At 41.9% G+C, this 23,431-nt stretch overlaps 1 protein-coding gene across 1 annotated transcript; it reads left to right on the top strand.

Annotated features, from left to right (window-relative positions):
* The first annotated feature begins 250 nt into the window (after positions 1 to 250).
* On the top strand, positions 251 to 1,151 carry LOC127229955 (S-methyl-5'-thioadenosine phosphorylase-like). The gene is given in 2 exon segments (XM_051195060.1): positions 251 to 474; positions 477 to 1,151. Coding segments are annotated over 2 exon segments (852 nt in total). The 5' UTR covers positions 251 to 266; the 3' UTR covers positions 1,121 to 1,151.
* Positions 1,152 to 23,431: the final 22,280 nt, after the last annotated feature.

The following is a 23,431-nucleotide window of genomic DNA, read 5'->3' as shown; positions in this document are numbered from 1 at the left end:
TTGGAAGACAATATGACAATAAATTAGAAAATCCATAATAAATGGGCTGATTCCAATGTTGCAAATGAATCAATAAGATATAAGAAACTTAAATACACCAATAACAAGTAATAATATTGAGTCAGATATAAAAGTTCTCAAAATAAAGAAAAGACCAGGACTGGATGGATTTGTTAGTGAATTTTACCAGCTTTTAAAAGAAAAACTAGCCACAGTCTCCTCCTGGTCCAGCGCTCCCGCTCGTAGACGACTTCCCCGGTGCAGACATGGCCTTGGGTGCTGCCTGCGCGCCAGTGAATATTGGAATAATTGGTAGAACAGGCTTGAATGATCCAGAAATTTTAGAAGGAAGAACTGAGAAATATGTAGATACTCCATTTGGCAAGCCATCTGACACCTTAATTTTGGGGAAGATTAAAAAAAATGTTGATTGTGTGCTTCTTGCAAGACATGGGAGACAGCATACCATCATGCCTTCAAAGTCAACTACCAGGCAAACATCTGGGCTGTGAAGGAAGAAGGTTGTACACATGTCCTAGTGACCACAGCTTTCTGGTCTTTGAGAGAGGAGATCCAGCCTGGTAACATGATCATCATCGATCAGTTCATTGACAGGACATCCCTAAGGCCTCAGACCTTCTATGATGGTAGTCACTGCAGCGCCAGAGGGGTGTGCCATATCCCAATTGCTGAACCATTTTGCCCCAAGACAAGAGAGGTCCTCATAGAAACAGCCAAGAAGCTTGGTGTTCGATGCCATTCCAAAGGGACAATAGTCACAATTGAGGGGCCTCGTTTCAGCTCTCAGGCAGAAAGTTTTGTATTCCGTACTTGGGGTGCAGATGTTATCAATATGACTACAGTTCCAGAGGTGGTGCTTGCCAAGGAGGCTGGGATTTGCTGTGCAAGCATTGCCATGGCAACCGATTATGATTGTTGGAAGGAACATGAAGAAGCAGTGTCAGTGGATGGGGTTTTAAAGACCATGAAAGAAAATGCCAACAAAGCCAAAAGCTTGCTCCTTACTACCATACCCCAAATAGGGTCAATGGAATGGTCAGACACGCTCCGAAACCTGAAGAATATGGCCCAGTGTTCTGTTTTACCACTAAGACATTAACACAGCATGGCTGCCACAAGGAGACTTATGACTTCTACTTCTAGTCTTTGGGGGACTTTTGCTTAAACAAAAATGGGAAAGTTATGTGGCCTTCATGCCTTTGCCTGGAAAGAGCATGTGCTAAGAGAGAGATGGTGCACTCCACCAAGATACCAACTCCTCCAGAACCTGGAAGGAAAGCAGTACCTGCAGGAATATAAGCCCAAAACCTTGTCAATCATTTCTCCTATTTAACTGACAACAAAGGCTGGTGAGAACATCTGTCCCCCTACACTGCTAACAAATGGGACTGTGTGCTTTGTATATTGGCGCTATCTTTCCGGAAGGCAATTTGATACAATACATCTGAGGCTGAAAATTACTGGATGCACTTTGGTACGCTAGTAATTTCTCATTTGGAAGTTATGGGAGATTCATTCGAAAAATCACGTGTAATCTCAAAAAAAAAAAGTTAGATGTAATCAATCAAGTGGGAATCAAGTTCACTTCATGCTATAAAATGAAGGGGAAAAGGTATAAGCATTTATGATGCTGGTTTTTTGTTTTAAATGGTATGCAAATATACAAAAAAAGACTAGAAGGGAATATACATAATCCTATTAACTGTATTTGTGAAGAGATGCCGGATAATTCTTACTTTTCATCTTTTCTCTACTTTTTTTAAAAAAGTAAGTATAATCAAATAATAAAGGTGTAAAATTAAAGTGGAAAAAAATAAAAGAAAAACTAACAATGTTCCTCAAACTCATCCATAAAATAGGAAAGAAAGGAGTGCTTTCAAACTCATTCTATGAACCTAATTAGGTCATGCCACTAAGCCTGATAAGGACACGGACACACACACACACACACACACAAACAAACAGAAAGAAAGAAGGAAGGAAGGGAGGGAAGGAAGGAAGGGAGGACAACATCCTAATATACATACAACATTCTTAATAAAATGATTGCAAAACATATTCAACAGCACATTAATAGGTCATACACCATAATAAGCTTTTATTCCAGGAATGCAAGGATAGCTTGTTGTATGCAAATCAATAAACAAAATAAATCAAAGAAAATTTGCATGATCCTTTCAATAGTTGCAGGAAAAGCCTTTGGTATAATCCAGCATCTTTTTATGAGAAAATTCCTAAATAAATTTGGTGTAGACGGATAGCATCTTCAACACAATAAAGGTTCCATATGAAAAATATATATGACTAATATTATACTAAACAGAGGAAACTGAAAACATTTCATCTAAGATCAGGACCAAGACACTTGTGTCCACTCTTACCCCTCATATTCAAAATAGCATTAGAAATATTAACCAGATAAATTAGACAAGAGAAAAAAGCATAGAGACAAGGAAGAGGAAATTCAAGTTACCTACACATGCTGAAGGTATGAGTCTATGCATGGAAAACCAAAAGTACTATAACCAAAGGTCTTTTGGATCTGATAAACAACTTCTTAAGGTAGCAGAAAAACATGCAAAATAAACATGCAAACATCAGGAACTTTTCTATATATCAATAATGAATCCCTGAAAAATGAACACTCCTATCAACCAAATGGAAATCAAACTACATAGGAATAAGCCTAACTAAGGATGTGGAAACCTCAACAGTGAAAATCATAAAACACTGAAGAATGAAATTGAAGAGACACTAGAAGATGGAAAAGCTATCCATATTCACAGATTAGGGGAATCAACATTATTTAAAATGGCAATACTGCTACGAACAAGCCATAAATCTAATAAGATCTCTACCAGAATACCAGTACAATTCTTCAAGAACACAAAAGACCCCAAATAACCAAAACAAATATAAGCAGAAAGAGTAATATTGGAGGTATAATAATACTTATCTCAAGTTACATACTCTACAGAGTCAATGAGACAAAAACTGTAGTACTGGTACAAAAATAGACACATCGCCTTATGAAATAGAATAGATGACCCAGTAATAAATCCATGAATCTTCAGCCAATTGATTCTTAACTAAAGTGCCAAAAAAGCAGACCTTGGTGGAAAGACAGACTTTTCGACAGATGCCACTGGGGAAAGTGAGGAACCACGTGAGAAGGGAAACCTGGGTTCCTGTCTCTCATCCTATAAAAGAATCAATTCAAAATGAATGAAAGGCTATAATATAAAACTCAAAACTACTAGAAGAAAGCTTACTGGAAATATTTCAAAATATTGGCACAAATGGCCATTTCCTGGATAGGATATCAATAGCCAAGGAAATAAAAACAAGAATTGACAAATGGGATCCTGTCAAGTCAAAAGGCCTCTGCTCAGCCAAGGAATAAACAACAAAGAGAAAGACAATCTGCAGAATGAGAGAGTCTATGCCATCTATTCATTTGACAAAGGATTAATATCTCACATACATAAAGAATTCAAAAATTAAAACACACAAGTAATCCAGTCTTAAAATGAACAGAAGACTTGAATAGATGTCTCAAAAGTACAAGTGGAGGAGGGAGGGAGGAAAGGCGGGAGAGGGAACTGGGATCGACATGTAAAATAATAAATAAATAAATAGAAAAAAAAGTACAAGGGGCCAATAAGTCAATGAAGAAAATGGTTGATTACTTTTAGCAATCAAGAAACTGCAATTTACATTGAGATAGCCAATCAGAACGGCTATTAGCAATAGAAGTATCATCACCAACAATAAAAGCTAGGTATTATGGGTCACATCTATAATGTCAACACTGAGGAGTCTAAGACAGGAGGATCAGTAAGAATCAAAGTGAGCTTAGGCTATATAGTGAGTTCCAGGCCAGCCTGGTTACAGAATAAGTAAATAGTGATAATGACTCAAGGTGGGAGGAGGTGATTATTGGAAGGAATGTAAGTTAGTCTGGCCACTCTGAACAACATTATCTCCATATAGAGTTACTTGGTAAAGAACTACCATATGTTCCAGCTGTATGGCTCCTGGGTGTCTATGCAAAAGACCTAATTTGACATCCAACAGAAACACCTAAACAACAAGCAAGCATGGTTCGTATAGAACTGTTGACAATAGCCAAGAAGGCAGGTCAACATAGCCTGTCTACAGAATAATGGCTAAAGAAAATATGGTGAACTAGACATTTAGAGTTTTTGCCTAGCATGGTCTTTGAGACAGGGTCTCATATAGGTCACTCTGACATTTAACTCATTATATAACTGAAGATGGCCTTGAACTCTTGATCTTCCTTACTTTGCTACATTTGTCTGTGGTGTGTGTGTGTGTGTGTGTGTGTGTGTGTGTGTGTGTGTGTGTGTGTGTGTGTGTGCATGAACACACATGCCCACATATGTGCACAAGCCCAGCTGCCATGGCACAAATGTAAAGATCAGAGATCAACTTGTGAGTTTTTCTTCTCCTTCTCCTATGATTCTGGGGATAAAACTCAGATCTACACACAGTGCCCAGCACATTTCTCACTGAGCCACCTCACCAGCCCACATATTCTTTATCTTGTTTGCTGAGATTTTGCCAAAGGCAAATGCTTGGCTCTCCTCACCATAGTCTGAGTACTCAAGGAAACCAAATTCCTTTCCGTCCTAATGACCAAGGTGACAAAGCAGTGCCTCTACATTTCCTTCCAGCCATAGGACTGTCTCAAGTCCACATTGTCTTCTTTCCCATGAGACCGCTTGGAGGTGCTGACGAAAGCATAGCACGGCTAGTTCAATTTCAAATGTTGGCAAACAGGACTCTTTTAGTGCAAGCACATCCCATGCAATATTTGCAATATACTTATGCATCCTCAAAAAGCTATACATTTTCTTTGAAATACAAATCAAATGGAGCATGCTGAATTTTATCTGATGTACTCTACCTTCTGCCCCTTCCCCACACCCAGGATGTGGTCCCATGTGGGGACAAGAGTTCCTATCCACTCCCTCCAAGAGAACTGGACACTGAACAGCAAGAACAAAAGAAATAAAAATAACAAGTGACCTGAAAGCCAGCCCAACATGGAAAGAATGCCATAGCACATTTGCTGACAGAGACTGAGGGAGCTTTCCAACAAAAACAAGGAAATTTAATCTCTCATTTACAAAATGCTTCCCTCACACTAATTTGCTGAGAAAGAGAGAGAGCATGCACATGTCCGTGTAGAGACACAGCACCAACTGTGACTTATTGAGCTTCTTTTATCTTACATTACTCAAATCAAAGCCAATCCTTTTTGATAAGAGCAGAGACACCAGGAATCAGGAGGTTGGCTATGCCCCACAAGCTCCAAGCAGGTCCATTTCTTTTCCACAATCTCGCAGGCTGACTTGCTTAACCAACTGTATAAAGTGCTTCGGCTCAAAGTTGTGGGTGGCCTGTGCAAAGCTGCAGTTCCCTTCATACCCACAGCCATTGTGCTGGAATGTGATGCTCTGTCTTTGCTCCTTGGTTTGCTCCCACACAGGAGGCAGGAGTGTTGTGAATCCTAGAGGGAAGCTGCTACAGAGAAGGACATGGAGAGTTGTCTCCTCCTCACCATCAAAGAACATGCTGTGACAACTAGCTGGCTGGGAAGAAGGTGAGAGTGGCTCCCCCATGAACATTACACTTGTCTTTATGTACATGGATGTATACTATTATGCACATTGTGTAGGGATCAGAGGACAGCCTTGGATGCTGACCCTTGAACATCATCCACTTTTTGTTTGACAGAGGGTCTCTTATTGGCCTGGATTTCTGCCAAGTAGATTAGGCTGCCAGGCCAGTGAGGTTCCAGGGATCTCTCCACCTCTGTCTCCTATCTCGCCATCTCTGGGATGGCACATGTACACCAACATACATGGCTTTGTACATGTTTTCTTGAGATCAAGCTCAGATCCTTACTCTTGCAAGGCAAGCACTTTGCTGACCCAGCCATGCCCCCAGCAACTGAACAGCATAATTTTTCATTCAAAGCTCTCTGTTTTGCTCTCCTGATCTGGGCTACTGCTGCCCATGGGGTTGAACACAGCTGCAGCCCTCTGAATTTGCCTCCTAGTTCCCTAGTGCCCTGCTGAATGCCATGGTTGGATCTGAATGCCCCTTAAAGATTCATGTTGAAGAGTCAGTCTCCAACTGAGACGATGGAACTTTCAGGAGTCAGGGATTACTGGTATGTTTTAGGTCATTGTCAATGTGCCTTTGGGAAAGGTTGTAGAACTCTGGTGCATCTCTAGCTGCTGCACAGGAACTCTACTAGAACATTCTCCTGCTATGACCTGTTATCATCACAAGCCCAAAGCAGCAGGTCAGCTAACCATGAACCAAAACTTCCAACTGTGAGCCAAAATCGCCTCACTTTTGTAAGTTGATTGCCTTGGGTATTTTAAAACAGTGATGGAAAGTTAACAAATACCATAATAAATTTAAAATTGGTCTTTCCTTCTACTCTCCCCATAGTATTTCTCTTACCACTTCTTCCTCTGCATTTAAAACACTTGAGACGGGCTTCCTTTAGCTTAGGCTAGCCTAAACTCACTAGATATGTGAAGGTAACCTTGAACTCCTAATCCTCTGCCTCTGTCTTCCAAATGCTAAGGTTACAGCAGTGCTCTACCATGCCTGGTTTATGCTGCTCTTTGAGCCAGGGCTTCAGACATGCTAGACCATGCTCTGACATGCTTTTTCTTTGTTACAAAACTGTATTCCACTTTTGTGGGTTATTTTTTAAAGCCTGTTTATACATCTGTACAGGTTTGCTCAGAAACACTTCCACTGGGTACCAATTTTCTGTCTTAACTTTCCTGCTGTCTATGACAGGACACCTGACAGAAGTAAACTAAGGTCAAAAAGATTTACTTCATTTATGGTTTTGATAGCATAGTTAATCATGGCAGAGATGAGATATGACAGAGAGAACATGGTGTGTTTAGTCACATCACCCTGAAGTCAGGAAACAGACTTACATGAGAACCAGGACTGGGCTATGACCCATAATCCTCTGCCCCTGGGGCCTTGCCTGCCAGCTAGGCCTATGTCCAAAATATTTCACAATGTCCCAAAACAGTGCCACCAGCTGAGGATCAACTTCTCACATACATGAGTGTGTGAAGGGGTATTCTTGCATTCAAACTATAACTCATGATAGTTTAGAAAGTAAACGCAAGGCAATTATTTAACTCCAGGAAAATGAAAAGCCTTGGGAGCTATGGAACAATAAAAATATTGGTTTTAATGTGCATTTATATGTCTAAATAAAATCACATTTACTTAGTTTCTTTGGGTGTGTGTGGGTGTGTGTGTGTGTACAGACTCCAGAAATGCATGTCATATCCCATGGAGCTGGAATTACCAGGCAGTTCAGCTGCCTGGTGTGGGGGGTGGGAAACAGCAGTATATGCTCCAACCCCTAGAGAAATTTTGGAACCTTGAAGAGAAATTTTCATCTCAAAGAGTGGGACCCAAAAAAAAAGTGATTGACATTAAAAATGAAGCACTAAAAATATGGTACTTAAATAATGGCACCCAATATGAGAAGAAACAGTTGAAAGTTGTTAGTGTCTTCCTGGGGGTGAGATCAATATGGGGTTATGTAAGTGACTGCATGTTTTCATAGTTAAGTTCATACTCTGACTTTAAATTGTGTACATTTACAACTTCAATAAAATAAAGACTCTAAGATATTAAAACCCAGAATTATTTTAAATCTATACCCCTTAAAGATCCAGGGCAGGGCACAGGGTGGGTAAAAAGTATAAATTATGAATGCTTGTGGTATAATATCACCAAATATGTTGTGGCAGTTCTTAAAAACATTCACCCAAATTCCTTGACTCCAAAATTGAATGAGAGCTGGTTTGAGATTATCCATCTTTATAACCAGTGTGGCCTCTTTCCAAATACATTTGACTGCCCATGTGCACTGCATTAAAAGCAATAATAAAGCTAATCAAAGGGGCCTCCCACAAAATATTTTTTGCTACATAGACCAGACCACAACATTTTTCCTATGCCTACTGTCAGCAGTAACGTGTCAAATGGTGGGAAGCTGCAATGATCTAAAGGAGTCTAGTAGGAAAGGGGTGGACTACATGTTTGTTCAAGTTTGTGATAACCAAGGGCTGTGACAGCCAAACAGAAACTGCCTGACCGCCTCTGGGAAGTCAGACAGTAATTTGATGTGAATCTATTGAGAAGACTGGCTAATAAAATACTTAACATATATTGAGCATACTTACTGAATGCTGGACCCTGTTCCTTGGTTTGTATACATCAAGGTATTTCATCCTTGAGACAGGCAGCAATTTTCCTTCTCCTTTTAGAGATAAGAGTCTCAGGGTGGTACAATCAGCCAGGGGTGGTGTCACTCAGCTGTAATCCCAGCACTAGAGAGACTGAGACAAGAGAATCACGTGAGGTCAGCCTGGGCTGCATAGTAACCTTGTCACACAGGCATACAAGGATAATAATTCAACCAATAAATGATGGAGCCAGGAGAAGGTAGAGAGGCAGAGCTGTATTGCCATATTACTAACAATACATTGTCATCTCATTACAGTTTAGATTCTAAATGTCCCCCATAAGCTTCATTTGAACACCTAGTTTCCAACCAGTGTCATTATTGATGGAGGGTATATAAGGACTTGCTGACAAAGGTGGCTCCCTAGAGGTAAATCTTTTAGGATTATAGTCAAACCCTGCTTGTGTCCCTCATCTCTCTGCTTCTTGATCTATGATGGTTGCTTCTTTGTTTTTTGTTGTGATGGCAGTGGTGGTGGTATGGTGGTAATGGTGGTGGTGGTGATGATGATGGTGGTGGTGGTGGTGGTGATGGTGGTGGTTATTGTTTTGAAGCAGGCTCTTCTGTGCTCAAGCTGACCTTGAACTTGTTGTATAGTTGACAATGACCTTGAACTCCTCATTCTCTTGTTTTCACCCCCTAAGTACTAGGATCACAGGTGTGTACCATCACATCCTGTTTTGTGCAGTGCTAAGATACTGTTTATTTTCCTACAAATTCCATCCTCATTTTTTTTTTCTTAGCAGTAAGTTAAATTCCCCTGTGGATGTAACCTTCTCTCTCTCTCTCTCTCTTTTTAATAAAGATTTTATTTTGTTACTTTAAAAAAAAAAAGAATCAAACACAGAGGTGTGTGCACATTAACGAAGCACTCCATCAATAGAACCACACGCTTAGCCCTGGTCCACCCAGATGTGTAAAGTCATGACCACATTCTCCCTGCCATAAACTTGCTCCAGCCACTGAGCCAAATACTTCCTTCCTCCTTTGAGTTGCTTCTAGCAAATGTTTTGTTAGAGCAACCAGAAAAGTAACCAATATATATCCTAAAAAACAAATTTCCTTCTCCATTTCTCTCTTGGGAATGCTAAGCAGAAATATCTCAAAGAACAACAAATGCTAGGTAGAGTAGGATGAGGCCCATCTGCCTAGTTTTAGTCCCTCTGGATGTCATACTGCCCATCACCCTTCTGTGCTATGCCTGAGATAGAGTAACCCCCCTCCTTCAAAGTCAGAGTGCATGCGCTGAGGAAAAGAAGCAAGCAACCAAAGCCAGCATAGGATGGGATCAGAGTATGACCAACACTTGAAACAAATAAGGAGGACTGGCACTCCTCAAGCCTCAAAGGAGGCCACCCCTGCCCCCGTGTTGCAGAGATGAGAGGGCCATGTTTCTGTTTTTCTTCATACCACAGACAGCCTGTGTGAATCCTTGAAGGCAGGCCATCACCAAAAACCAGATCCCTAAACCAAAACAATAAATACCATCTAATGAGTCCTTGACATAGGCCAGGGGTCTGAGAAGCATTTCCCCAAGTTGTAGTTTCATGGAAGCTCTCGCTAAGCCTGAGTAAGAGTCTTTACTGTCATGTCCAAATCTGGAACTAAGGGAACAGATGGTGAATGACTCACCCTCACCCATGTGGTTAAGTGGCCAGGCCAGAAAGCAAACCCAAACTGTTCTGCCTTTTACAAACAAATCAAAATGAAACTTGTTTTGAGGCAAGATCTCATGTATCCAAAGGTAGCCTTGAACTCACAATGTTGTTAATAATGATCTTGAACTTCTGATCCTTCTGCCTCTATCCCCAGCATGCTGGGATTATACATGTGTGCCACCACACCCAATGTATACTGCTGGAAGTGAACCCAGGTCATGCGTGCTAGGCAAGTGTCTCCTAACTATGCTACATCCCCAACCCTCAAAGTTACATTTGATTTCCAAAAAGTTAATAAGATCTCTGAAAACCACAAATGATTAGTGGTGGTGGTGGTATGATAATGATGGTTTATGGTTGAGAACCATACAGGAAAAGGCTCAGAAGTTGTTTGGGGGATGATAAAAATCAAAGTGCCCCTTATTCTTTTTTTAATAACTTATTTGTTTTTATTTTACTTGCATTGGTGCTTTTCAGCATGTGTGTCTGTGTGAGGGTGTCAGACTTGTAGTTACATACAGTTGTTAGATTCTATGTGGGTGCTGGGAAATTAACCCAGGTCCTTTGGAAGAGCAGTCAGTGTTCTTAACCACTGAGCCATCTCTCCAGCCCATACCCCTTATTCTTACAACAACGTTGCAGGTATTTTCTCTGGCCTTAGCCCATTGCCATCATTTTTATCATTGTTCTTCAAAAAGTGTGTTATTAATATTAAGCAGCAAGGACTTCTAGCCAGCTAAACTGACACACTGCCATGAACAAGTTACCCTGGCTCTAACAAGGTGGGAAAGGAAGGGCTAATACCCAAGGTTACCTAAGACCTCTGCAAATGTCAAGTTGCATGAGTGTGCCTGTGCTCACTCGTGTGTGCGTGCATACACACACGAAGAACAGGGGAGAGAATTGTGGGGTTCCAGTCCTGAGGAACTAAACAGTGAATGTCTTCTGTTCCAAAGCTATTGGAACAATCAGTGTTGGGGGTTATAATTTTTTCCTCCCTGAACTATGATGTCAGCCTCGGTCAGCCCAGGTTATTTGCTTGTCTCTTGGTATGTGTACCGATTCCTGTCCTTTTTGGAATGGGTCTTCTTTTGGTGTGAGAACTTTACCTCCTGCGAAAGCTGCTCCTTCTCACCTGGTTTGCACTTCCTCCTGTGCATTTAAGTAGCACAAGGCCATATGCAGCTGGAACTACACAGGTGAAACAGGGGGAAAGGATTTAAGGTGCTAGGAGGTCAGCAGACTGCAGGAGAGCAGTCTAGCCAGGCTAGCTCATTCTACTAATGTGTGATTCTCTAATATGGAAAATATGGACAAAGATGTGCTCATGGTCTAGGGGAGATGGCTCAGTCAATAAAGTGCTTGCCACACAAGTAAGAGGGCCTGATTTCCATATAGTGAAGCACACTTGCAATCCCAGCACTGGGAAGGAAAATCCCTGGAGCTTACTGGTTATCCAACACAGTCTAATCTGCTAGCCCTGGGGTAACTAGGAGAACTGGCCTCTAAAACCAAAGTTGGTGGCACATGTTTTTAATCCCAACTCTTGGGGATGGGTTGGAGCCCAACACATTAAGGGGACAGTGTGGTCTGAATAGTGCCAGCAAATCATCAGCTGGCGTTTCTTAAACTGCAAGTTCTCACTCCAATTCTAAAAGCCAAAAGTTCCTGCAATCTCAGAAGTTCATGTGAAAGTGGTGTCCTACCGGAGTCCCTTCTAGACCCCCATTTGACTGTGTGCGCTTATCTGAGTCCTGACTACTAGGATGTTGTCACCCACCTCATGTCTCTGCATAGTACCCAAGCTGACGGGTACTATTTAAAGAAATACAGGTGTGGTCTATGAATTCACTAAAAAACGAGCCTCTGTGAGATCCCGTCTCAAGAAATAAACAGTAAGTAAGTGCCTACAGCAAGGATTTTTAATATGCTTTGTTCTGTTACTGGGAAAGGGATCATGGGAAATTCCCATTCCTAGTCTTCACAAGTCCTTTAGGAAGCAGTCAAGGCTACATGGAAAGGAAGCAGTCACAGCCTCTTCAGTCTCTTTCTGTGAATGAACCACATCTGCTGAGATCCTGCCATTGTGCTCTGAGCATCCTTTTCCTTCACAGGCAGATGGTTCATTATTTCTAGCCTGGTGAGCAGCACAGCCGCCCAGATCTATTTGCTGCACAACCTGAGTCCATACTATTACCATGTGGGATTTATTTTTAACATAGCACCATGTTAATTCTGTGTGTGTGTGTGTGTGTGTGTGTGTGTGTGTGTGTGTGTGTGTGTGTGAACAAGTGTACATATATATGCATTGGCTGTTCTGTTTTGAGATAGGGTCTCATTGTAAGGGCTAGAACTTTCTATATAGACTGTCCTGCAACTCATCAGCTTCTCAAGAGTTGGGATTAAAGGCATGAAGTATCATGGGTTCCAACAGTGTATCTCTTGATACATTGAGGTGAAGCAGTTAGGGAAAAAGAGAAGAAGGAGGGAGAGGAGGAGAAGAAGAAAATCCCCATTAGATTCCTCACATAATAATGAGTTACCTGTTAGTGGATAGAGACAGGGAATATACTACAAAGTCTTAAAGTGATTGAAGTGGGGTATGCTGGAGATGTAGCTCAGTTAGAAGACTTCTCACCTAGCATCTACAAAACCCTTGGGTTCGATCCCTAGCAAAACATAAACCAGCTGGTGATTCATACCTGTAATCTCAGCTAGAGGCACAAGGATCAGGAGTTCAAATATGTCCCTGATTACATAGAGGTTCAAGGCCAGCCTGAACTACACAGACCATATCTCAATTAAAAAAAAAAAAGACTGGTAGCAGGGAAGTAATTTTTATTTTATTTATTTGTTCATTGGATGTGTCAGGGACTGAACTCAAGTTCTCAAACCTTTCCCCGTGGAGCCATTTCACTGGCACAGTACTGCAATTTTTACATGTTGATAGGTCAATGGCTTCTGACAAATTCAAAGGGCTCATTTCCACTAGTGAAATTGGAGCTTCTATTATTAAATGGAAGCTTAAAATTATCCCTCATGCCTGTAATCTCAGCATTTGGAAGGCTGAGGCCGGAAGATCATAGTAGCTTTAAGGTCAGTTTGGCTACATAGTGTCTGGAGATAATATATATAATATTTTGTTTATGTATATAATATATATAAAACAGAAAATTCCTTTCACAGTTTACAATTTTTAAAAAAAAAAAATCAAATGAATAGCAGGATTGGTGGTATACAACTTAAATCCCAGCACTCAGGAGGCAGAGGTGGGCAGATCTTTCTGAGTTCAAGACTGGTCTGCATAACAAATTCCAGGTCAGCTAGGGTTACACAATGCACAATGAGATCTCTCTCTCTCTCTCTCTCTCTCTCTCTCTCTCTCTCACACACACACACACACACACACACACACACACACACACACACACACAAATCAAAGAACAAAAACCTCAGATAGACAGGAATGGAGAGGAGATACTAATGGACAATAGCTGCATAGAGACTAAATCAGTTTGAAGCTGGTCATGGCAATGAATAGATTCTCTAGCTCTGGTTTCTAAAATAAATCAGAACAGTATGTCCCATGGGACTGTTCCTGCAAGGTCACGATGATGTCACCACCAAGTGAACTTTGGTGCATACAGACTTGCTACCAATATGTCCTTTCGGTCACACACATCCAAGCCAGCCTTCATGGTCAAGCAGGCAGGCTTCCTATGAGACCATTCCTGTGCCCTCTAAGACTGGAGTTAGGAAAGACACCATGACACTGACAGTCTGAAAAGCCACTTGTTAACAAGGTGTTTTATAAAAGGCCCGCAAAAAAAATGTCTGAAGAGATAATGTCACCATTCATTTGTATCTTTTTAAGTGACGTTTTCTATGCACAGAGACATGAAAGACACTAAGCAACAACAATAGAGAATCGAAACTCCCAAAATGAGATCCATCCATCATTGGTGATGTCAGGTGAATCGGTGAGCAGGCACAGGCGTACTCACAAAAGATGGCCTTCGCCATTGTGGGGAGCTTGTGAGAAGTTTCATTAACCAAACTTGTGTGCTGAGTACTGACTAAGTGCAAGATGCTGGTGAGCCACACAGTTAGAGCCTTCAGGACTCTCAGAGTACAGTGCTAGAGACATATTATGTTAAGTAAATGGCCATCATTCAAGAGCCAATGGGGTAAGCATCACAAATGAGACACAAGAAAGGTTCGACGTCCATTGAGATGAAGACAGTATGTCACCCAGCAGACATTTCACAAGCTTCAAGGTGGTTATAAGGCTTGTCTGCATGGGACAGGGCTGTAGCTTGGTGAGTAAAGTGCATGCCAAGCCTACATAAAGTCCCGGGTTCCAACCCAGGGACTGAATAAACAGAGAATAGTGACACAGGCCTGAAATCCCAATACTCAGGAAGTAGAAGCAGCAGTACCATGGTCATCTCTGGCTACATAGCAAGTTTGAGGTTAGCCTGGGCTACATGAGACATAAAAACAAACAGTAGTCAATAGATGACAGATATAGATGATAGATATAGATAGATAGATAGATGATAGATAGATAGATAGATAGATAGATAGATAGATAGATAGATAGATAGATAGATAGGGCAGGCTGTGGCTTAGATCTGAGAGGAAACGAGAAAGTTATGTGCAGTGGAGGTGGGGGTGCATGAAACTTTTTCAGAACCCGTCCATCCATCCTAGGTGGCAACACCCATTTATTCTGTCTGGCAGCATTGCAACACTCCATCCCTGAAACTGACCTAGTTTGTGTGTTTCTTTAAGAAACTGCTCCAGAGGTGGTCCTGGCCTCATCCAGATAGGATCACAGAGGACATGCTTATAGATGTGCTGGGATTCAGTGGCAGTTTCTAAGTGAGATGAAGCACATTTCAGGCCAATGATAACATCTACAAAGATGAGAGGTGTACCAAGGAGAGGCTATTTATCCAAGAAAGCGCCTGCCTCCCCTCCTCTACCTGATCATTAGTTCCCAGAAGCAGCCTTCGGCCCCTCACAGTCCCTGAATGGACATAGTCCCTGAAGTAGAGCTTCTACTTCACTTAGGAAGGAGACACATGGCTACCGTTGTAGAAATAGTCTGTGAAGAGGTCTCAAGAATTTACATCCCTACCCTTCATCTCTTGGGAAGCTTCTGGGTAGGGGCAGATATTGTCTATCTATCTATATCATCTATCTATCTGTTACACCACACACACACACACACACACACACACACACACACACACACACACACCTTGGTTTTGTGCTTCTCCACCAGTGAAGTCCTCTGCTATAGAACATCCTGGAAGGCATCGGTGACCCCTCCCTGTACAGATGAGCTTCTCCAGCCTTCTGCCCTCCCAGGACCCATCCAGACCTCCCACACCTCCCTGGCAGCACTGAACAATTCCCACAGGGAGAACTTAGCCATACTTTTCCTCCCCATTCAGTGACTTCCCATCCACTAGTAACCTCTTTTCCTTCCCAACACATGCTCCTCTCTCCTCCTTTGGGTTTTGATGCCAACCCTCTACCTGGCTTGGGGCTCTAGTGTCTCTTTTGGATGTAAATGGAGAAACCCCAAGCTGTACTGGCTCCCACAGCTTCTCTGATCCCCTGTTCTAAAGGAAATGGGTCTACCATGTACAGCATTGTTTCTCAGGGGTTGTCTTGAAGTAAGAAATCATCAGCCCAGAGAGTCACCACTCTTCAAAGTCCATCTCATTCCTGCATTTTCTCTTCAGGATGTGATAAGACTCTCCAACAGCTAATGAGTCATCAAATAATTATTTGGGTATTTCATCATGTGCGCGGTATCAAGCTAGTCAGAGCTTAGTCAGCATGGAATCTGACTCCAGGTCTCGGTGGGTTGGGATCAATAAAGCAAACTGGCTACTACCAATAATTCTCTACTTGACTTGAAAACTTTTTAAACCTACCCTTGTCTGTCACCCAATGAGGGCTACAAAGACTCATTACCATGGCTGGCCCTAGAGTGCAGAGCCCATGTTCCTTGGACTTTGTGACATCAGGACCTAAGAGGTGCTGGGTGAGGCGTGTGGCACTGTGTGTTTATAAACTGTGGGCTCTGGGTGAAAATCCTCTTCTCATCTTTCTGGAAGAAACATCTCCTGCCTACCCACATCAGGATATGCTAGAGTCCTTGCTTAAAATGCAAACTGTCCAGCCCCACCCCAGAGCTGCTGACTCAGAACAGCATCATGGGTGGGGCCTGGGACTCTGCATCTTTTAACCCATTTCCCACATGTTTCACATATACATCCAAGTTTTCAAACCACTAATTCAATCCTGCTTTGACTGCCCTCTGACTTTTCTGGGTAAGAAAAGGGTGGCTTTTGATTGTGGAAGGTACATGAGTAGAAATGGTTAAGTCTTTTAACACAGACTTGACTATTGGTAGATATCCATAGGGAAAGGCAGACTTGCAGAAGCTAGAGTTCCTCCTTCAGAACAGTGTTTACATATAAACCACAAACAGCTGTCTTGCTTGCCTTTAATCTCTAGAAGATTTGCAATACCTAATACCATGAAAATGCTATGCAAGTTCTTTTTACAGTATATTGTTTAGGAATTACAAAAAAAAAAAATCTGTGCATATTTGTACAGGTGCTTTCCTTTCCTCTTTTGGGAACCTTAGATCCACTATCAATTGGGTCTTCAGATGCAAAATCCATGGATGTGAGGGACCAATTGCAATTCGCCTTTTTACAATGATAGCTTCCTCCTATTAACATGAGATAGCCAGGTGTTGAGCTTCACACATGATCTTGAGGCCTCTCTGATGTTCATTCAGCCTTTATAAGACACAGGAGGGGGTGGACAAAAAACAAATCCCACTGTGTCTTCTTATGCATTACCCAAGGCCCCAGCAGGAGCCCAATGGAACACCCTGCCTTTGCTCAGGTGAGACAAGCTCCTCAGGTACATGAAGAGCTGGACACACTGGACTATGAAAGGAGGGAATGCCCACGCAATGTCAACAAACTACTAGGTTAGCATGCTTGCTGGAGAAAGTTCCTTGAACTCAATTTTATTAACACGGAGTGGTAAACTGGCCAGTTCAACCAAATCAATCCAAATGGTGGTGCACACAGATCCAATCTAGGAGATGGACATCTGTATAAAGAAAGACATTGGAGGTCAAATGTAGTGGCCACTACTGTTCACAGCCTAGCTTCCCTCTACCCAACACATACCCACAAAGCAGTAGAGCTTGCCTGTAAATTGCTGTGTGAAGGAATGAAAGCACGATACAAGAAACAGTAAATACACTTGATTACAGGATTACACTTGATCTGTGTGCAGGGGTTTTAAAACACATGCACAGAGGTGGAGTTATACCTCAATAGGGAGCAGGGTATGGTGCACACCGACAGTCCCAGCAACAGTGCCCACAATGATAATTCCGGCACTTGGGAGGTAGAAACAGAAGGATTAGGAGTTCACATCCACGCTCAGCTATGTGGAAAGTCTACCCTGGTCTACATGATAACCTGTCTCCAAAACTAAGGAAAACTCAGGACCTAATTAATTCATTTCAGCCCTGTAGGAGAATGCATACAATTGTCTCCCTCAGAACCAGATCCTCTATGGCACAAATCCCAACTCTTTATCCCTCACATAATGGCCTTACAACTTAAATACCCCCACTCTAGGATACCATGTTACCTCTGAAGCCATTTAAAAGGCTAACGCGTGGAAAGATGGCACAGGCGGGAAGGGGAGGGATTCGTTGAAAGGCGATGGGGTGTGCTTGCTGCGCTCTTGTGCTTGCAAGTGTATCGGAGTGCTCTCTTAAAAGATAGGTGCTATTTCAGACTTCCTCACATACAAAACGAACAAAAGAGTCCAGAGCTCAGAGCCACAGCCTGCCCATCTGTCGACAGGCTATTCAATTAACTCATTGTTACCACTGAAACACCAGGGCTGTGTGTCTGGGAAAGAGGAAGTCCCAGGTGCTAAAGTGACAGCCATTGAACTGTTGGCAAAGCAGAGAAGGTAACTTGTCTGGGGCCCACTAACCCCTCTTCTTTCTCTAGCCCTTTTCCTTTTTCTCTTTCTCTGTTGCTCACTTCTCTTCTCCTACTCCAGCCTTCTCCCCTTTTCTTTTCTCTCCAGCCCTTCCCACTTCAGGGAACAGATGCCAGAGAACAGAAAACACTGCTGTCTTGATTCAGTGCTGCTGTTATTCTTGAGCAGCAGGCACTGGTGGACTAGAAATGGGCTCCGACTGAGACTTCGCAAAAGATTTCACCTACTTGAACAGAGACTAGAAAGCAGGAAGGGGAAAGAGGGATTGTTTTGTTTTCACCACCACCTTCAAATCATTCCCACCCTTTCTTCCCACCAGTAAGATTGTATTTTCCATTCTCAGCCTTCTCACTAACCATCCTCCAACCCCTGAAGTCTTTATTTCCTTTCCCTCTGAAGATGCAAAGGAAACCCCAGAACAGGGTCAGTATGCCTACAAAGAGCCTTCATTCAACGCAAACTGACAAGGTATACATTGGCTGGAGGCCTCTGTCTGCACCAATGTTCAGGGGCCATCTCTTCACTACCTGAACACCACTGAGCTCCTCTGATTCATGGCCACAGTGATTGCAAATTTAAGGTCACTTTGAGGTCTCTGAGTTTAGCATCCTATTTTTCGCTGGTTCCACTGGCAGTGGCTTAGAAGGGAAAATAATAGTCCTCAGAGCAAAGCGACATTAGTGTGATATCCACGGATATATTACAAGCGTTATATCTAATTATAAAGAATGAATCACAAATTTAAGCATCTTAAATATAGGCATAAAAAGAAATAATTAACTGTCAAACAGGAAGCTGTTTGCACTATCAGATTACTTTTGAATACCCAGAAGAGCTGGTCAGCATACTGTGAGCCTATGAGAGGCATAAGTAGACTTTCAGTGAGGTTTCGGTCCTCTGTTTATTTCTTCAGATGTGTTAAGGAAGTCCCTTGGGTGAACAGAAGATTCTGCTCACAGGGCTAGGAAGCAGCTTCAGGGAATGTGTCTTGTCAGAGAGGGGCTTTCTTTGGCATCTATTTCTAGCCCAGAATCCCTGCCCTTGTGTGTGTGTGTGTGTGTGTGTGTGTGTGTGTGTGTGTGTGTGTGTGTGTGTGTGTGTGTTGGGAGTTCAGAGTTGTAAAAAAACTCGAAGCGGGACTGGAGCAGTGACTCAGTGATAGGGTGCTTGTCTGGCATGCACAAAGCCTGTGTTCTATCCCCAGCACTAAACAAAACTAAACATGGTAACGTATCCCCCAAATCCCAGCAATTGAGAAGGTGGAGGTAGAATCATCCAACATTTGTCATCATCCATGACTATGTACATAGAGTTTAAACCAGTTGAGGCTATGTGAGACCTGAAAGAAAGAAAGAAAGAAAGAAAGAAAGAAAGAAAGGAAGGAAGGAAGGAAGGAAGGAAGGAAGGAAGGAAGGAAGGAAGGAAGGAAGGAAGGAGATATAGAGGGAGGGAGGGAAGGAGGGATGGAGGGACAGAGGGACAGAGGAGGTTCATTCACATCATGTTTAGGTCACCAGGGGCAATTTGTTGCTTTGTGTTTTTTTCTCACTCACATTTTATTTACTTTCAGGTCGGTTTCAAGAGCTAAGAAAAATCTCCATCGATAACTTTCTCTATAATTATACTAGCTAATATTCTCAGATTAGAGGCTCCTGAAAGAAACTATGGTCTCACGCAACCAAGTCACATTTTTTTTTCCCCACTGAAGAACCAGACAACAAAACTCAGACCCACATGGCACCCAAAGATGGTAGTGAAATGGGTTGGGTGGGGCTTGCCACAAGAAGAAAACCACACCAGACGCCAGAAGCTGTGGATTCCAACCCAGCCTTGGTTACTTATCTGTTGCTCTGAAGCCATGAGAGATCTGTACTTCATTTCCATAGGCCTTAGTTTACCTGTCTATAAAATTGTACACTCACATCATGAATGAGCTTGTCCAAATGAGCTCGTATTGTGAAAAGAAGTTTGAAAAAGCATAAATTCCAAAGATACACATTAGCATATACAGGAATCCCTTGAAGGCACAATACTGTGTGTGTATTATGTGTATGTCTAGGCTATATAGGCCATATATTTGCATGTAGATATGTGTGTGTGTATATAGGTCATATATTTGTATATATATGAAAATCAATAAAATTTGATTCATACTAACTAATGGAAAAGAGAGCATATTTATTTGTCATGATTGAAGAATATAAGACCTTGCATATTTGGTTTGATTGTAAAATAAAAATATTTAATAAGCATAAAAATCATAAAAGTATATTAGGGAAAAATAATGAGAATGCTGTTTAAATAGAAATAACAACCATAAAATTAAAAACAATTTACTTGAAACCTTTACATTTAGTAATGAGTAATGAAATGACATAATTAAAATCAAATAATATACTATAAACAAATTATAGCCATTGCATTCAGGAAGAAAAAATATAAATCCTATGAAATTTATATCCAAGCCAAAGGTCCTCCAAAAACTTCAAAAACCAGTGTAGGGGTTAATGATGTGACTCAGTGGGTACAGTCACTTGCTGCCAAGCCTCACAGCCTGAATTCAGTCCCCAGCATCCACATGGTAGAGGAAGATAACTGCTGCAAGTTGTCCTATGCCTGCCACATACAATGTACACACTAAATCAATTAATAAATGTGATTTTTAGAAAAATGATATAACTTTTTCTCCACTGGAAGAAATTATTAACATCCTTTGAGTCTACTTGATGTCCAGTGTGAATAAAAATAATTTTCCTGGCACTTCTTAACCACACCAAAGTTTGAAAGAACAATAAAGGTTCACTCTTTTATCCCAATAACAGGATCTTGAAGATTGACTTTTCTACTACATTTCTTCCCATGTTGCATCACCTCTTCCTCCTTGCATTTTCTTCTTCAAATACCAAGTATCTGGTTGACTGGTCCACATTTCACTTGACCACTCTTTAATTATTTGTAGAAGATGTGTACTTTGAGCACTTCAGCTATTCTCAGCAGCATTTTAGAAAAACAGTGCATGTCCTCACAAGGTATACTTAAAAAAGAATAGGGACCAAAATTACACCTACTTCAATTGCATTGAGCATGTACACACACTTACAACCCAAAGAAAGGAAGGGTGGGGCTGGGGGTGTGGTTCAGGAGATAAACTACTTCCCTAGCATATATGAAGTTCTAGGTTTGACCCTCAGAACGGCATAAAGTCAGTGGCAGTTCATCTCCATAACCCCAGTGTCACAGTTTGAATGTAAGGAGTGGCACTATTAGTAGGTGTGGCTTTGCTGAAGTAGGTATGGCCTTGTGGGAGGAAGTGTGTCACTGTGGGGGTGGAATTTGAGGTTTCCTATGCTCAAGTTACCACCCAGTGTCACAGTCCACTTCCTGTTGCCTTCTGACCAAGATATAGCCAACACCACGTCTGCCTACATGCCACCATGCTCCCTACCATGATAATAATGGATTGAACCTCTTAAACTGTAGTCAAGCCACTCAGTTAAATGTTTTCCTTATAAAAGTTGTGTGGTCATGATAAATCTTCACAGCATCAGAAACCCCAACTAAGTCACCCAGTACTAGGAGGTGGAAGCAAAAGGATCTGGTTTAAGGTCATAAAAAAAAAGTTCAAGGTCATCTTCAATAGCCAGCTTGGGCTAATGAGACTATGTCCAAAATCAAAAACAATAAATAAAAGAAGGGGGTACAGCCACATGTATGTATACTTGCTTGTAGATATCAGAGGACAAGTTTGGGTGTTGTCTGAGACAGGGTCCTTCACTGGTTCAGCCCTTACCAAATGGGTTAGGTTGGCTAGACAACTAATCCCAATGGTCTCCCTATCTCCACTTCCCTAGAACTGGGATTAAAAATGAATGCCACCACGCTCAGTGCTTTCTATGTGGATTCTGGGCATTGAAGGCTGGTCTTTGTGTTCACAAGGCAAGCGCTATACCACCAGAACTGCCTTCCCAGCCTCCAAGCAGTGACATCTATGTCATAAGAATGAAGTTTAATTTATTTCTTTGTGCTATCCCCTTGGCTTCTAAATTAAGCATGTATTTTCTTTGCAAAAAGAAAAAATGTTTTGAAGCATTGCTTCTCAAACACACCATGGCCACTAAATCCAACACAAGGACTCTTCCTTAACTGCAGTTGACTTAATTGTAGTTCTGATGATCTCAGCCTGAGAACCACGACACTGTTGCCATGACTTAAAAGCATCCCTCATAGTAAGAAATTGTACTGGATGGGAAGCCAACTTAATGGGTGGAGTGCTTACTATGCAAGCATGAGGGTCTGAGTTCAGATCCCAGCACCAGTGTAAAAGCCAGGTGTGGCCCCGTGGGTGCCTGTAACCCCAGCATGAGAAACAGGAAATAGGAGGAGGATCACTGGGGCTTGATAGCCAGTCAGTATTCAAACAGGCCTTATCTCAAGGGAATATGGTGTTGAGAGATAGAGATGGCAGCGTACCCAAAGTCTTCCTCCAGACTCTACATGGTGCACACACACACACACACACACACACACACACACACACACACGAGAGAGAGAGAGAGAGAGAGAGAGAGAGAGAGAGAGAGAGATCCGATATCTACCAACACACATTAGTAGAAAGATAATGTGCCTGAATGAAAGTTCTCAAGATGGACTCTAATGTGCTATTTTGATACACTATTCCAATGCTGGATTAGTAACCTGACGTAACCCACCTCCCACGTTTAAAAATAACCCCATCTTTTTACACTGCCTTTTATTTTTAAAAAAAAAAAAAATAGGAATGTACCCATGGAACTCAAGCTCGCTTTCAGGAACCAAAAGTCATTGTATAGAGCATTCTGTGAGGACTGAGGAGACGATAGCTCAGCTCTTCAAGTGTTCGTCTTGTGTATATGAGTCCTGAGTTCATCCTAGAGAATCAATGGGGTGTGGGGCTGGGTGTGGTGACACATGCTTGTCATGCCAGCAAAGGAGAGGCAGATGCAGGCAGATGCAGGCCTTGCTGGCCTAATCTACTTGTTGGATTCCAGTCTGTCAACAGACCCTATCCAAAAAAGAAAAAAAAAAAAAAAAACAAAACAAAACAAAAAAGGAGCAGTGTTTAGTCACTTGTTCCTCTACCTGTAGTCTGAGGTCTCTCCAGGTGTGGATTACCCTTCCACTCTTCGTTCAGATCTGCACTGTTTTTGTGCTTAAATCGGCCAATGTCAAAACAAATTTCCCAATAATAGTCTCTGTGAGAAAGCTAGGGAGACCAGTGCCTCAGTTACTGCCATGGGAACATTACACCCTTGGCAATAAGTTCAAACTCCCCTAAATGGGGAGAGCACTGTAAATTTCTCTGGATGTGGAGAAAGTTGTA

The sequence above is a fragment of the Phodopus roborovskii genome, unplaced genomic scaffold (assembly GCF_943737965.1).
Source record: "Phodopus roborovskii unplaced genomic scaffold, PHOROB, whole genome shotgun sequence".
Lineage (NCBI taxonomy): Eukaryota > Metazoa > Chordata > Mammalia > Rodentia > Cricetidae > Phodopus > Phodopus roborovskii.
This window is presented reverse-complemented; position numbering and strand designations above follow the sequence as displayed.